The sequence below is a fragment of the Embiotoca jacksoni genome, unplaced genomic scaffold (genome assembly GCF_022577435.1).
Source record: "Embiotoca jacksoni isolate LCO1_2020_lvr unplaced genomic scaffold, fEmbJac1.0.p SCAF_14, whole genome shotgun sequence".
In the NCBI taxonomy this organism is placed as follows: domain Eukaryota; kingdom Metazoa; phylum Chordata; class Actinopteri; family Embiotocidae; genus Embiotoca; species Embiotoca jacksoni.
Window position 1 is genome coordinate 13,996,891 of NW_027185274.1, and position 16,929 is coordinate 14,013,819.

At 44.6% G+C, this 16,929-nt stretch overlaps 1 protein-coding gene across 1 annotated transcript; it reads right to left on the reverse strand.

The window, feature by feature from the left end:
- Positions 1-305: 305 nt before the first annotated feature.
- strn4 (striatin, calmodulin binding protein 4) lies at positions 306-16,718 on the reverse strand. Its single transcript, XM_069148116.1, has 18 exons — positions 16,226-16,718; positions 8,050-8,153; positions 7,821-7,897; positions 7,584-7,662; positions 7,278-7,463; positions 5,690-5,867; positions 5,414-5,570; positions 4,754-4,849; positions 4,267-4,385; positions 3,993-4,168; positions 3,812-3,859; positions 3,607-3,728; positions 3,091-3,258; positions 2,859-2,999; positions 2,615-2,713; positions 2,435-2,521; positions 1,740-1,928; positions 306-1,244 (listed from the first exon to the last, which is right to left on the reverse strand). Exons 1-17 carry the CDS (start codon positions 16,532-16,534, stop codon positions 1,759-1,761), a joined length of 2,316 nt encoding a protein of 771 aa, XP_069004217.1. The 5' UTR covers positions 16,535-16,718; the 3' UTR covers positions 306-1,244; positions 1,740-1,758.
- Positions 16,719-16,929: the final 211 nt, after the last annotated feature.

Consider the following 16,929-nt stretch of genomic DNA (forward strand, 5'->3'; position numbering starts at 1 on the left):
ATTCTGAAATGTGACCACAGTTAATGAAATGATTGAACAATTACAGATCACTTAAAAAAGGTGATTCACTCGACGTACATCTATAGCCCAATGAGTGAGAAACACAGTCTCTCTTTCTCACACACAAAACAGGTCCCTGATTCTGTCTCAAGACTGACAAGGTATTTCATAGCACCGTGATTTAACTAGTGCACATACAAACATACACGCACACACTCTTCTGTACAGTAAAAAGCACCAAATGACACAGTCTGTGCCATTTGTCGAGAGCACACAGACCAGCCCCCCCCTCCCCCCCCCCCCCCCCCCCACACACCGCTGTCGTTCCTATCTTTAGCAGGTTACTGTGGTTTGAGAGCATCAGCCTGCAGGGCCGAGTTCAAACTCCCCACCTGTGGAGAAGGTTGAGGATTATGGAAATGTGTTTATCTTGTACAGCAAAGTGACATTTAATCACACGTACAGAAGTAGAGGCAGAATCATGGGGACAATATAACGCTCAGGCATACAGTGAGACTACGTGACAACGCTGAAATTAAAGCTATTTGTTCAACACTGGTTAGCCACCGTCTAGTGCCTCCTCATATCACACACAACGAAGTTAAACATTCTCCAACCCCAAATACGACAGCACACACGCTCTACCTGGAGTCTTTGGAATGTAATACATTGATTCCCAATGCAGAGGTTGGGTCAAGTGATGCCTACATGTTAGCCATAAGCCATTTTTCAACTGTTAAAAAAAATATATCTAGAATGAAATATGGCGGTGCATTTGTGTGCATCGTGTGCAGTGAGTGTTTCTCTGTGAAATGTGCGAGTAGTGTGTCAGCAGCTGAAGCGCAAAACAAACACACACACGCGCGCACGCACGCACGCGCACACACACACACACACACGGTGGCTTGTAACAACCGTTGGCAGACTGAAAAAAAAAAAAAAAAAAAAAGCAGAACAGAATATTGTAGTGTAGAAAAGTGTCACTCCAAACATAACTACTTGGATTTTAAAGTTATAAAAAAGCATTACAAGATGTGATTAGTATTACAAGAAGTCACTGAGGCATCAGAGAACAGTGAGGAATCGAGGGGGACGGGAGGAACGGGAGGGGGGGGGTGACGTCCTGTGGCGATGACCCAGCCAGTGGGGTACAGGACAAGAGTGTGTTTGTGTGTGTGCGAGCAGGTGAAATTTTGTCCACTGTAGTCTTCAGTCTCCGTTGGCCCAAGTGTGGTTGTCGGACTCTAAAAGGCAGAAAATGAGGGAAATCAGGTCAGAATAATTATATCTGATTTATGGTTTAAATCCAACAAGTTCTAAAGAAAGTCACATGTTATAAAACGAGGGCTAAGTTTAACAGTGAGTAAATAAAATGTGGGCATTTAGGATTTCAAATATGAAAACATTTAACTTAAGAAGGGTCACCAACAAACTACACTTGAACCCGTTTCGTGAAGATCAGCAGATTCCCCCAAAATTGTATCTTTTTGGACAACTATAAATAAATAATGTGTTGAGGTCAAGAGAGATTCCCTTAAATGAACATATCTATATATGTTGAGATTTAAAAGACGTAGGTAAACTGTATTGAAGAAAAAAAACTGCAACTGATGGCTCTTGTCTGATCTTGGTGGATTTGTATCAAAGCTCCCACTTGTCTGCGTGTCACTGTATGTGGTTGAACCCCACCACCCTCCGTGCCCCGCACTCTTGTCCTTTCTCGCCACCCCGCGTCTCACCAGCGTGACGACAGTGCCGTCAGACGAATATCTTGGCAAGTGCGTCTGCACCGGCACTGGCAATGAAGGGCTGGGAAGAGTGGAAGGCCACGTCGTGAATGGCCTCGTCATGCTTCTTCCTGTGGGCAGTGATCTCCTGCACGCACGTCCTGTTGTCCAGCATCCACAGGCGCACTGAGCAGTCGTGGCCTGCAGGAGGTTAAGGAGCGGGTGGAAACGAAGATAAACAGCGTTAGGAGGGGCAAAGATTGCTGAGGAGTACAATGAAAAGGAATCCCAAGTATTGTTTTGTAAGCTAGATTTAATGCACAGCTTCTTCTGCGATGAGTTCATGTAATGTTTAGCCAAGACTGCAGATTGTACAGAAGATTTCTAATTCTATCTAAACAACTTGTTGCTTCCTTTATGGTACAAATAAACTTGTTTGTTTTTTCAGCAGACTATTTGTATTTTTATTACTTCTTTTTTAAACTCATATTACCGATGAATTCATTCCTGATAAATAGCCACTTGTATACAGAGTGGAGGCAATATCATAACAAACTTCTGACGTTGAAACCTCTCTTTGGTGCAATGATGTGATATGAAAACAGAGAGACAATTCCATGCGGACCTAATTGAAAACGTTGTTTTTTTTATCATAGAAGAGGTCTGATTCGAAGATGTTTAGCTCGGTAAAGCTGAGCGATACTCACTGCCAGAGATGAGGTAAGTGCCTTTAGGGTCTGTGGTAAGACAGGTGACCGCATCTAAGTGAGCCACCATCGAGTGGACAACTTTACCTGTACAAACACACACAGCAACCCTATTTAGACACATTCGCGGTCCAGAGAGGAAATTCCAGTGAGTATAAATAAAACTCCTCCTGCGGATACCTGTGTTGTTGTCTAGGAAGCGGATGGTGCGGTTCTCGTGTGCCGTGATGGAGACGGCTTCAGATGGGTGACTGACGACACGGTTGATCAGTTCACTGCCTGCAAAGAAATACAAACCAGTTTTTAATATCGTCTGCATTTTCTATGCTTCCGATTATTAATTTGTACCTTATTACTGAACAGCTGGTATTACCCGTGACTGGAAAACCAAATGTTTAAATTGTGAGTCGTGTCCAGAACATACCATCTTTGGTCTGTGTCTCCAGCGCAGTGACGCTCTGCTCTGTGTTGAGGTCGTAGAGCAGCGTCTCACCACCGTCAAACGACACCACCACCTGGTTGGGGTCGGTGGCCACAAACGCCACTGAGGTGGGTGTTCCGTGCTCTGGGAAAAGGCCGGAAATGATGAAGTTGGGGGTAATGGACACGATACATAGCTTAAAAGCAAATCTGAATTCTCAGTACAGACGTCTAACCTCTCTCCTTGTTGAAGGCAGACACGCAGGGAGACGAGTTCTGAGGGTCCCAGATGCGGATGGTGCCGTCGGCTGAGCACGAGGCGAGACGGTGGTGAACTGCCGAGTAAGTGAGACCCCACACACTGTCCTCATGGCCTGCTAGTACACTGCTCTCAATGCCAGGATCTACACGGGGAAACACGTATTTAAAAAACAAAACAAACTCGCAGCTTAAAGTGCTTCACGGGAGAAGATAAAAACATATGAAATAGGATACTGAAGACAAGTTAACAAACTCTTTAAAAACTCAAAACTATTATAAGAAAGATTAAAGATATATTAACTGAAAACAGTACTCTTTGTAAAAAAAAAAAACATAAAAGCAAGATCACAAAAGTAAGTCTTGAGCTGTTTTCCTAAAACCAAACAAAAAAATTTGGTTTGGTACATTGTCTGAAAAGTCTGGGAACCTCTGCATGAAGAAATACATTAAATTGGATTGTTGCTCAGTCCTCAAATGAGGGAATGACTCACCGTAGTTATCATAGGGATCCACATTGAGGTCTGGCATCTTCCAACACCTGACGGTTCCATCCAGACCTCCGCTGTAGCAGGAGTCTCCATCCTCGCCCATGGTCAGGGACAGAACAGCTCCACTAGACAAAAAGAGAGAGCCGTCAGCTGACTTCACCTCGCTGGTGTTTTTAAGTTGTAAGTCAGTATTTGGATGTGAACCCACCTGTGTGCTCTGAAGGTGTAGATGGGCTCCACATCCAAAGCTGCGTTCCTGCACAGGGACACAGCCTTTAAAATGTGCTTCTTAGTTTTATTTCTGTGCTTTGTTTGATTCATATTTGTAAGTTATCTGTCAGAGTAGCAGGTTCTATGTAAAATAATTTGTATTTTTTTTTTTTTTTTACTTTTTAGAGTGCATGGCCTTGTTGAGGTTCCACAGTTTTAGGGTTCCATCCTCAGAGGCTGTGAGCAGCACGGCTTGGCTGGGGTGAAAGGTCAAAGCGCGAATGGCATCGAAGTGGCTGCGTAGTGTGAAGCGAGGGTTCCATGTCTTCTTAAACTCCTCCCTGTTATCCTGCATCTGACAGGACAAACATTCAAAAAGAGAGAACATTCAAATAAGTCCGGGTGTAGATTGGCTCTCGCACTGTGTATGGACCAGAATAAATGTATAATTACATCCATGGAGAGATCATTGTCATTGGCAACAGTGAGATCAGCCAGTTCACCCAGGTTCATGTCCCCTCCTCCGACAGCATCCATGATGAAGACATCAGAGGAGAAACCCAGGGCACCACCTGCAGGTTGGAGGTGGAACAGCACAAGGGTTATCATTGCATCTTGACAAATGTCATGGCTCAATAAATACACACTGAGATAACTATAAAATATAGCAATGAGTCCCAGATAGCTGTGGTAAGAGTCCATTCGTCCTATTTCCTCACTCCCACACCAGAGGAAATATTTATAGATGTAGGAGCAACCTTGCAAGTTTACCCCTACGCAAGCTTTAAAATTGAACAAAACTGAGACAGCATCTAAATTTGAGATTCAGCGTCAAAGCTACAGCCATGCATGTGGGATACAGGGTAGACTGAGTCAGAATCCTTAGGAGTGGATAGTCTACGGTTCTCTTTGTGCGGCATATTTGGTGGGGATATCTTACCTTCCCCGGAGCGAGCCTGTCCTGATACGGAGGGGGGTGGGGCGGGTTTAGGGGGGAAGTCCGACATCATGCCTTGTAACTTGTTCCTGCGGTTCTCTGAACCCGGCGAGAAGAGAGAGACACAAAACATCCGGTCATGCAGAGAGGCGGAGGCAGGACGGAGAGGCCGACAGACGATAACAGATAACAGATGAAAGAAGGCAGGAAGAGGCGAAAAAGATAGACTTCGTTCTTTAAATACAGCAACAAACCTTAACACATTTCTAAAGATTCTTCTTGGAAGAGGATGACATCTAGAAAAGCACAAGGCTACAGTGTAAATATGATTCAAAGAATGAAATGTGAACACATAAAAAAAGAGAAGGCAGCATGCGTGATAACCTTTGGAATGACCCTGGAGCACAGAAAGTACGTCTACCGACGAAGATGACAGCTACACAGCTTTAAAGAGTCACAGACTGACAGCTCGTGAAACAGGACAGAGAGACAGGTGGTTGGGAAAAGAGGTTGGTTTTATTGACAAGAAGAGATGCCAAGACACAATGAGAAGTAAAAGATAAAAAGGTGAGCGAGGGGGAGAGGGACGAAAAAGACAGATACACTGGTGGCAGTGATACTGGCAGTGCTGGTGCTGATGGTGTTGCTATGGCAACCGCGTACCTAACTCCCGTCCGTCCCCCGAGATCCGGGCCTCTCCCGCCCCCTCCCCATCCTCCCCTGAGCCCAGGAAGTCAAATTCACTGAGGGCATCTTCCGAGTCGTCTTCGTCCTCCTCATCCTCGGGGTCCAGATCTGTGGTCATGGGTTCCGAACCCATCTGGACACGGGAACAGAGCACAGAACAGGGTCAAATATGTGACAAGCCATTCATATAGTTTATGGTTTATGAATTTCTTTTGGTCGTTCTGTTCCCCCCCCAATTTGATTTCTCATCACCTTTACACAAGACGTTTTGTTCTTGCGCGGGCCATCGATGCAGTCAGTGGCCATGCCTTGGAAGTCCTCTTCCTCGTCACTGTCGTCTTCGTCATCATCCTCACAGCCACGCAGGAAGGGGATCTTATCCAGCACTGAGCCACCAACACGTTCCTTAGAGTTTTCCTTTCCCGCATTCCTAGAAACAGATGCAAACTTTATAATATGTCCACCCCATGTTAGATAATTTCAGGACAATACAGCCACAATACAAAAATCATATTATAAATCAGAATGAAACATCTATGAGCTTTATGAAGTTTCTTCTAACTTTCCAAGTCTCGGAAATAATCTTCAAAGTGGTAAAATAAGAGCGCCTATCAAAACGTTCAGACAATGCTCTCGCTGCACACAAACAGAGTGCACCACTGTGATGTGCAGAGCAGGGGGAAGCTATAATCTTGATGCAAGTTGATCAACATCAGCATCTGACTTACACAAGTTAGTGTTGTGATCAGCACATTTGCAATTTCTCTCTGGACATGAAGAGCGAGCACACGTTAGATTTAATGTCAAACTCGGGATAATTGGTAAAAGAGCTTAAAAAGCTTCAGAAAGCCGACGGAAATGAAGCAATAAGCCGGGCCGGTAGTTTTGAGTGACATTTATGTTTCAAGAGGGGCTTTCTGTTCCCCAAAAATTTTACATGTGCCCTCTGTTTCAGGTTCATGGTGAAATGGCAAATGTACGCATACCACTGCTCACAAAAATGTGTGTAATTCAGGAGCTGATTTTGATCAAGCATTGTCAACTTGGAATACTCACTCATGAAGGTTATAGCTTCCCCCTGCTCCGTGCATGTCAGTGCTGTGCCTGATTCGCATGCGACAGAGGCAGTTTCACTTTTTGGTTAGCCCTCGTACATCAAACAGGGACATATATTCTTAGTGCAAAGACTGGAACACAACCTTAATAGATCTCGGCTATTTTCATAACCTACACACATCCACACGATGGAGGGCGCCTTCTGTTTTAGACCGCTTAATGCAGTCAGTAAACCGACCTCTAGTATCTCTTCACTGGACTTTAATCACCTGCAACATTTCTGCCTGTTGGATCCATTTTTTTTTATTTCTAGAATAGCACTGTTAATAGGAGGACACTATTCACCACTATACTATTACAAAACTGTTGAAATTTTATACAAATTATCTTGATCAAGATCAGGCGAAACCCTGCTCTGTTGTGTGCAAGTCTTCTTTGGCAGAAGGTTTATAGATCAGCAAAACATAATGTTTCATGTCTGTGAATAGATCCTCAGATTATGGCAAAATGTGTGACTCAGGACATGTCTAAAAAAGGGTGGTACAAGAGGCTGTTCTGTCAAACTTTGTACAGATCATTTTCACAACTAACAACAATTGCATGGCCATTATAATAAGGTGGAAAACATATGTAGTTAAATACATCACTAGCAGGGGTAGAAAGCTCATAGATTTGAAGGAAATGTCAGTGTTGTGTTTCCCTCATATAAGGTGTCATGATTTTGGCCTTAATATCACGACTCACTTCACTGTTTCAGAGGGAGCGTCTGCTTCCACAGTCTCACCTCTTAATTTGTTCCTCTATTTGTCGGACCAACAGGGACTCTCCACCTGCCCGCGGCTCGGGCTCAGGACAGCTTTCTATGGGTGGGGGCCCGTTAGCCTCGGGGCTGCTCCGCCCGAGCAGCGAGCGCACGCGCTTGGAACGCATGTCCAGGATGGTGTCTGAATAACCCACTTCTTCAAGATATCTACATTCAGAGGAACACAAAAACATAAGCGCACACACATTTAAATGGATCCTCCCGAGTCTACATCACAAGGTTGATACTGATGGAACACATCAGGATCAGATGGCGGAGAAGCCTTACTTGCGTAGAAGCTGACGTCCCTCCTTCCAGGACATCTGGTTGGCTGGCTCAGACTCTGACTCAGCCGGCCCATTGGGAACTACAGAAAATAGATGGGTCAATAGTGATGCAACAGCAAAGCACGAGCAGGAGAAGAGAAAAGCTGAAAACTTTTTACTCTGAAGATACAGCAGCAGCAGCAAAGGATGCAACAGCAGTACATGATACAAGGTATCCAAAAAACTTGGTTAAACGTACGTTGGTCTGCCTCTGTCTCTGGTTTCTTGTCTCCGGAACTCTGATCGTTTCCGGTCTTCAGCTTCTGGTGCTTTGCCCTGCAACCCCACAGGAGGGCAACATTACAAGCAAGTCTTTCACTCCCAAATCACGATGCCTGAAGCATACAAAGCGCTGCTACAAGCTGAATGAATAGCAGACATAAGGAGACAGGGACAGGAAGAGGGGACCTTCCTGGCATTTGTTTTACCTCTCTTGTTTGAGGGCGTACTCCAGCATTTTGATCCGCCTCACCAGGTCCTGTTTCATATTCTCCTGCCCTTTCCTCTCACCCTGTAGGAACGCCACCTGAGCCTGAAACACACACACACACACACATACATACAAACATACACGGGATGGTAAGCGACACACACATGCCATAAACCGCCCACATGAGCATGTATAAATGTAAAATGAATTTAAGCTCACATCATGACTCTGCCATAGCTGAGGTGAATCAGATAAATATCACATGCAGCGTTTCAATTAAGGCTCGACAGTAAGTAATTCATTTCACATCAACAGAAAGCAGAGATTGTGAACGTGAAGGGAAAAAGTTAGATGTGACAAGCATAGCAAACATGACTTTCTGAAAACCCAAAGGAATAAGTAGAGGGTTGCGGAGCAGGGCTCTTATTTTTAACTTCTCCTAACCGAGGCCTCATCGCGCATCTGCAGAAGAGGGAAAAACAAATTCAAACACCCTCTTTTAAGACACATCCTTCCTTTATGTGCTTCCTCTCTCGTTTCCTGTCTGCTTCCTTCCTCACTCCTGATAAAACTCCTACCTTGAGGAAGGAGATGTTCTTGAAGCTTGTCAGTGTTTTGGGAGCAGGGTTGACACAATCATGACATTTTAGTTGATGATTGTCATACAATTATTGGAGGCCTTCATGTAGTTTAAGCCTAATCACAGTGTAACAACATACATGCACTTTCGGAAGAAGAGACAATTATTGTCTGTAATGTTTGACTTTGCGACCAAGTCTACGAAGTTTATGTGAATAGATGCTCATAGAAATGTAGTCGGTCGTATATAAGACGTAAAGCCCTTCAAGATAAACAGCTGTTGGTGCAAAATCTCTTCTCATGGGCCTTAAACCAAAACAGTAGAACGGGGCGCCATGAGCTGACACCAGTCAAACCTCAACTTGTGGAAGACAACAGTGATGGAAATGTGACATTTTTGGTAGTTTCATCCGGAGATGAATGGAAACCATTTTAACGATTACGCAAAATGAGTGTGGTCAGTGCAAATAATCGCAATTAGGCCACGACGTAATAACTGTGACAAGACTATTTGTGAGGAGAAACAGAAAGAGAGAGTACAGAGTGACAGGTATCACAAGGTGATAGTTCACAGTTTTTGACCAAAACATCAAGCTGCAAACATTTGACCCTCTCTTGGTTGAAGGAGAAAAAATACCCCCAGTGGGGAAAAAAAAAAAAAAAAAAACAGTGATCCCAGTTAAAGTAGATTAAAAAGGCTAAACCTGGTTTAAACTCAAAGGGTTTGCATGCTGGTGATTGTGGGCGCAATAGTTTTGCATTTTCACTCTCTCCCTTTCTTTCCCTCTTTGTGGCGAGTTGTGCTGGAGCATTAGTACAGCTTGTTTTACAGCCCATTTCTCCTTTGCATGCCCCTGTCTGCGTCCACGAGTCTGCTCCCACACGCAGCTCTGTAAAACTAGAACAGTCTAAAAAGCGCCATCTCACGGGGCAGACACTTGGTCTGCTTGAGAGGGTAGTCAATTTCAGAGGAAGAGAGTACACACACACACAGACACAGACACACACACACAGACAGACACACACACACACAGTCATGTAACCAGCTAGGAGGGCGAGTGGAACACGGGATAATCTGCCAAGCAAACCTTACTGCTGCTGCTGCTGAGTAATCCTGATTAATGCTATGTGATTTTATATGCTTATCTGAGAGTTCTGGAGATAACGGTCAAAGCCAGCATATCATCGCTGCATGCATGTTCGAAGAGGTTCTGAAATGTAGATAACTTTGCGTGCTTCCTTCTTGGTCCTTAACTAGATGGAGCAGGTCAGTTCTTGCACGGTATCCAAGGTCTTTCAAATAAAGCAGAATAACTAATAAATGAACTGTGTTTTTGTAAAAGAACAGAAACACGAGAGCAACACAAAATTGCTTAACTGTGCATAAACAGTTATGCAATACCATATTATTTGCTGTGGTTTACAAAAGCAGAAGGCGCAGGTTGAGCCGCAGCAGCAGACCGTTATCTAGTTATTTCCAACAACAGTCAAGTAGTAGTCGTTGTGGTATTTTGTCCTGGTAGATGCTATACTGTATTTGTTCATTTCATTCAAGCAGAAGGACTTGTTCCGTTGTGACATAATTAAACATACATGCTAACCTATTAAGATGCAAGCCAGGCGGCGCTCGGCTGTTGTGATGACTGGGCAGTGTCATGGTGTGGGAGGATCGGATATCAGAGGACAGCGTGTACATTATATACTGGGTGCTATAAATGGTTGAACACAGATGGTAAAGAAAAATAAAAAAAAATAAAAAAATCCCAGCTCGCCATAAAATCACATCTTCAAATTTGAATGCCGAAATGTTTACTTCTATCAGTAAGATAACATTCAAGCTTGACCGAGCATTCATAACAACGACTATGGAATGTCCCTTTTAACGTTTCATCCGTCTTGTTACTGCGGTCAGTCGAGTGGAGGTCTACATGGGTAAAATAAGTCAGACTATAAAGAGCAGCAGAGTGGAGTTCGTTGTCTTCAGGACACGGATATACAAGTCGTAAACACAGAAACCTCAGTGTACTGACTCATCAGCGTCACGGTCTGAATTGGAGGATTTCTGGTGGCTGAAAAAACAATTGGGAGCTCGGCTGAGGTATGTAATTCTTCTGGAAAACTTAATGAAAGATCGTAACCCAAAATCATGGTGTTAGCTAGCTGCAGATGGGTCTTCACTTTCTCCATACAAGTCTAATTTATACTTAAGTGAACAAAACATCTTGAATGAAGGCAGTCAGAAGCAGTTATGGTCAACAAGTCCTCCAACCCATTCGACCGCATAGGTCCGTTGTTCCTTCCCTCAAATACGGCCCACAGAAGGGTCTTTAATTAGTGCCCCCGTTAGGTTTGGCCACAAGTAACACTTGGTTATGAAAAGATAATCATTAAATGATAACGACCCGTGTTGTGTTGTGATGTAAAGTTACTACTTTCTTCAGATCATGCAACCTTAGTTGTCATGGCAACAGTAAGCACAGTCTTAAATTACTGTCCCAGCTCGTGGTTGAAAATGGGAAGCGAACAGCAATCTCCTGCACCCAACTCCATTCACCACACACACCTCCTCCCCACCATGATATCCAACCATTCACCACACACACCTCCTCCCAACCATGATATCCAACCATTCACCCCACACACTTCCTCCCAACCATGACATCCAACCATTCACCCCACACACCTCCTCCCCACCATGATATCCAACCATTCACCCCACACACCTCCTCCCCACCATGATATCCAACCATTCACCACACACACCTCCTCCCCACCATGATATCCAACCATTCACCCCACACACCTCTTCCCAACCATGATATCCAACCATTCACCCCACACACCTCCTCCCCACCGTGATATCCAACCATTCACCCCACACACCTCCTCCCCACCATGATATCCAACCATTCACCCCACACACCTCCTCCCCACCATGATATCCAACCATTCACCCCACACACCTCCTCCCCACCATGATATCCAACCATTCACCCCACACACCTCCTCCCAACCACGATATCAAACTGGCATAATACACACCCCGTCCGAACTGGTCACTTCTCCGGGACAACCGACTGTTTGTACAACCTCGAGAGGTCAGCTTTGAAAAAGTTTGCGCAAAAGAGTTTGCAAAGTTTGCTTTTTGAAGGAGGACAGTCTCGTTACAGTAACGTCACCATGGTATGAGCAATGGTTTGATCATTAACATTATTGTACATTCGATTTATTTGTTTTCAAATCTCAATACCAAATTGAACAAACTGACTTGAGTCAGTAAAGTGTTTCGTGAACTCCACCTCCAAGCAGAACGTGTCTGCTGCACCCTGAAGGGGTGACAGGACGCACGGTTCTACTCCTACTCGCACATAGGCGAGCCACAACCTGCCTTCACACACAGATATCCATCACACCCTACACACGGTGTCTGACGCTGTGCTCCTACAAGGGCAGGTCCACACTGGTGCTCAAAACCTCAAATCACTGGCACGGCCTTGTTGGCCAAGACAAGGTTGCATGTGTACACACACACACACACACACACACACCCCCTCCCAGGACAATGGCCGTACTTTGGAACAGCAGCCTTCTCCTGATACATAAATAAGGCCAAAACAGAGGGATTATTATGAAAGGGTTTATTCATGGAAGCCATTTTTTTTAAGTCTGTTACTAACCAACTCGTTCTTCAGGTCTGACCTCGATTTGCTTCCTTTCTACAGTTCTTTAAAAGTGGTAAAATGTGGTAAATGAGCAGATTGATTAGCCACAGCACACACTGGCTGTCTTATGGAAAAGAACAAACACCGTTTTCAATGCATTAGCTTGGGGGTTTAAATAAGGTCATCAAACTAAAAGCTCCTAATAAGATGTTTAAATCCATTTCCAAGAAATATATATACACATCTGCCATTTTTTTAACAGGACTGCCGCAGCACACCAAGGCCAATAATTGATCAGACGTCACATTTATACTATTATTCACTCTCACTGTTTTTCTGCCCTTTGCCTGCTTCAGATTGGGACATGCTTGTTTTTACTCATGTGTGGGACCCGGGCCAGGAGACGCGAGACAAGGCAGTCCATTCATCGACTACAAAGGGTTTTTCTTATCAAGAGACTGACACTTAAAATAAGACAATCGCAACAGTGGCGGAGCAGCAGGTCAGAATGCATCGCTATTTTTAGGATGAAAGTTAAAGTGAAATACATGACTTTCCAAGCAACACATGTCAATGATTATCACAACCATTAGTCGGTCTTTTGGGGGTCATTGGATACAGCCGTGCTAACAATGACACTGTGGTTATTTTCTTCATATGATGTTGGTAAACTAACAATGCCTGAAGTACAAAGGAACCCTGTTGCGAGCAAACCTGCCGATCCATCTGATCTGTCCTTCCTGTGGGTGGGTTTTTCCTCCATGTGGCCTACTGCCGCTGACATTTCCACGGTTTGTTGTCGCATGGAGAGTTGACACATTTAGCCTATTCTGTCCGTCCTTCTCTACGAGCTGCAGAACAGGGTCAAGGGCAGCTTTCCTCCTCCGCTGGCCACCCTCCATCTTTTCATCCCTTCATCACCCATGAGAGAATCCATGAGAAAACAAGTAGAGCAATGAACTTTTCTGGGACAGCGTGCTTTGACGGAGTGTGTTCAAGTGAGTAGCACTGGAGCAGTAGCTGGAGGACGACAGCCTATAAACTTGGCCTTCCTGTCTGAGTTTGATTTGAAGATGCCAAAAATACTACATGTCAGAGTGTGTTTGAACAAGAAAGGGGGGGGGACACACACAATGAGATTTTTTTAGATTTCATGTGAGGAGTAGGAATTTGAAAAATGCAATAATATGGAGAGAACTGCATACAGAAAAAAAATAAAAGCAAAACAATAATGATTAAAAATAAACATAACAGGAGGGCTGCAAATGTGAGCAGGAGGCGCGCAGTGCAATAAAGCAATACATATGGATGTCATGGCTGAGAGCACAGAGCTATTAATTAGAGATGTTTACCCAGGGGCCCCCAAGGCCCAGACTCAACAGGAAGTGATGTCATCTGGGTCACCAGTAATCTATCCTGTACGACCCGCGACATGATTAATAAAATTAAATGGCTGAAAATGAGAACAATGAGAAGAGAGACTGGTAAAAGTTGTCCCTTTACAATGAAAGCGCCGTGACTTGGTTCGATATCTTTGGCACAGTTTGTCTATTAAATCATAATGAGGATCAGGCAAAAACAAGCTAATTACAAGAGGCAGCAGTACTGTGATCTGATAGAATAGACTCCCTACGCGTGTGAAGGACAGAGCGATAAGGCCACAGCCACCTGTCCCCTGTGCTGCTGTCCCGTGTTTGAACTAAGACGTCCCACCTGGCCCAGAGTGGGAGGGCCTTCGCTCCCAGCCTGTCAACGTAGACACGGCACCACAGGTGGCCTTTCACACCAACAACACACTCACAGAGACGTCTCGCTGCGACACACGCTACGCTACAGACAAAGACGCTGTCGAACATAAGTCACACTAGTAAGATGATAGTGTTTATTTCCTGCCAAATATTAGCGATGGTTTTGCTGCCCCTGGAAATCTTAGATGATTTTGCTTGTGGCTCCTTTACAGCCTTTAAAAAAATACGTGCAGAAAATGTCCTGTGTAGGCAACGTGTATGGCAAAGTATGCTTTGGACGCATGTACAGTATGTTGTTAACTTTGCAGGATATGGCTGGGGGGAGTTCGGGGGGGGGGGGGGGGGCGAGGGGGGGCATGCTAACTGGCATGCTGAGATCTCTGCCGGCATGTTGGCAACAAAAGCCAGAGGCCTGTGGCCTGTGGGTGTTAAAATGTAAGTTAGGTCAATTTTTCAGCCCGGCACTCCAGTGATCCGCTCTTCCTCTCAGCACGGGACGGGGTGCTAATTGTACCCGTGAAACCAGACCATGTGCAGCACATGCAAACAAAGTTTCACAGCAGGCACTAATGGCATGTTGGACATGGCGATGGCCCGCTTCTGACTTCCATTCCCACACTAACCCACGACTTTACAAGCACCAAGCACAGCCGGTTTGTTATTGTTCATCCATATTTTATCAAGCTCCTATTTATAACTACATGGGTTTGAGTTGGGGGCAATGTGAGAAGCAGAGGGACAGAAGAGAGGCCATGATATGTTTTTCGCTGTGGTTTGAACTCCAGAGGATAGTTCAAATCCTAATTACAAGCAAAACTGCGGTTACAGGAGGAAGACCACATAATGTGTTTAGGAATGAGAAGATGAAGCGTTCTTCATTCCAAACCCGGAGCAAAAACACATTTCTATATGTCTATGTTTTCCTATCCTTACTAAATCCTGGAACAATTCGATGAGTAAGCGCAATCTTGCCCAGCAATGCTGTGCCTCACAGTTGCATGCGTGCAGGAGAGTTGCATAGTGCAACCTCTGTCCTCTGCTGTTGCTTTCAGAATATGTGGGACCATCAGGGGACTCATGCCTTGCTCAAAGGCATTTTTATGGCACTGAGTCACACATTCACATAGATTTTCCTGGCCACTTTACAGATTCAAATCGATGACCTTTCAGGATGCAAGCCAACTGCTATAACCTAAAGGCAGGCACTGTGCATGGGTTTGTGAATGGTGTCGTTTTAGATTGAACCATGTCGTACTTTCAGGGAAGATTCACAAATAATACTCACCAATTGTAGACAGGATGGTACTTCACAATAATCTAAGACAGACACTGACTCATCCAACCGTTTGATGGACCAAAGTTCAAAATGTGGACCATGTACAGAGCCACACACTTTACTACAGATTGCTCACTCTTACGATCATTACCTGAATGTGATCTAGTGCAAAAACTGCTGGTGTTGGCTGTAGAGAGCGCAGGTCTTCCTTCAAAGGTCACCGTGACAAGTATTTTCAGTGTAAAATAGCATCCAACTCATCCTCATTTTACAGTGACGTTTCCCTGAGTATGGACACTACATGGACGTTCAAATGACTATTGTTCTAAAATGCAGTGAACTCAAAGCTGTGTGACACGTTTTCTAACTACAACAGCAGCACCACAGATCACTTGATTTGCTCCTCTGGGGTATGAGAACCAGATAATTGTCTATGTTTGCACATAAATACAGTCTATCTTAAATATAGTGTGGTCCAGGCGTGTCTCTCACGTGTACTTGCATAAATATAAAGGAGAGACAAAGTAGCCACACCTGAATTGTTCACCTTTATATTTGAAGGATACCTTGCTTGCTTTTATAGACTGATCCTTGAGATTGAAATGTATCTGATTGTTTGGACATTTGAAGCCCAGAAAGCAAAGATTATTGCTTGTATTAAAACCCTGTATATTAAAGGCTGCTTTTCTTTCAAACAGTCATGAACTGGAGGTCATACAGCCACTACAATTTAAATTTTTTTTTTTTTAGTAATACATCCTGGTAACGTAAGCCCATTAGCATTGTGTCATTCTGAAACTGATTGTAGGGCATGCGAACATTCACAAAGCAACTCTATCGGAGCTTCGGCACTGTCCGCTCTGGCCTTTATTCGGCTGAAAACGTAGGTTTAATAATAAACAAATTTACCCTAAGTTCGTCTCTCTCAGCCTCCCAGCGGTATTTCTCGGCCTGGAAGCGTCCCCACTCGTACTGGATGAAGTGCAGGATCCCAGGAAGCGTCATAGCCGAGTCCCCGTCCTGCAGCTCCCGAGACTGCAGCGATCCGGCGATGGCCCCGGCTGCCGCCGCTGCCATCGCCCCGGTCACTGCAGCTGATGTCGCCTGGCCCGGTGCTGCTTTGGGCCCGTTAGGGTTGCGCCCCGCTCCGCTGCTGCTGCTGCTGCCGCCGCCTCCGGAGTTCGGGTTTGGTCCTCCGCCGGATCTGTCCGCCTCCATTTTAACCGTTCAACCTTTCGCCAGGATAAGGAAGTGGAAACAGGCAGAATGTACGAACAAAAATAATAAAAAAAAAAAAAGTACCCCGTGCCCTTTTCCAGCCCAGCAGCACTTCACTATAATCTACCCTCCTTTCTTCCTTTTCTCACACGCACAGAGCAAAATTACTATTCAGTTGCTAAAATACTACACTTCCGCTATCGCCCCTTCAGCATAAAACACGCTCTGACCACAGATTTCTAACGTCGTGACCTATTTAGCCGCCAATAAGCCATATTTAACATAAATTCTTACTCGGAAACTTAAGAGTAACATCGAATCGAAGTAACATCATAAAGTGGCAATTAAATGTAATTAACTCTAAACAAATGTTGCCATTGTTTTGGTGACTCTTA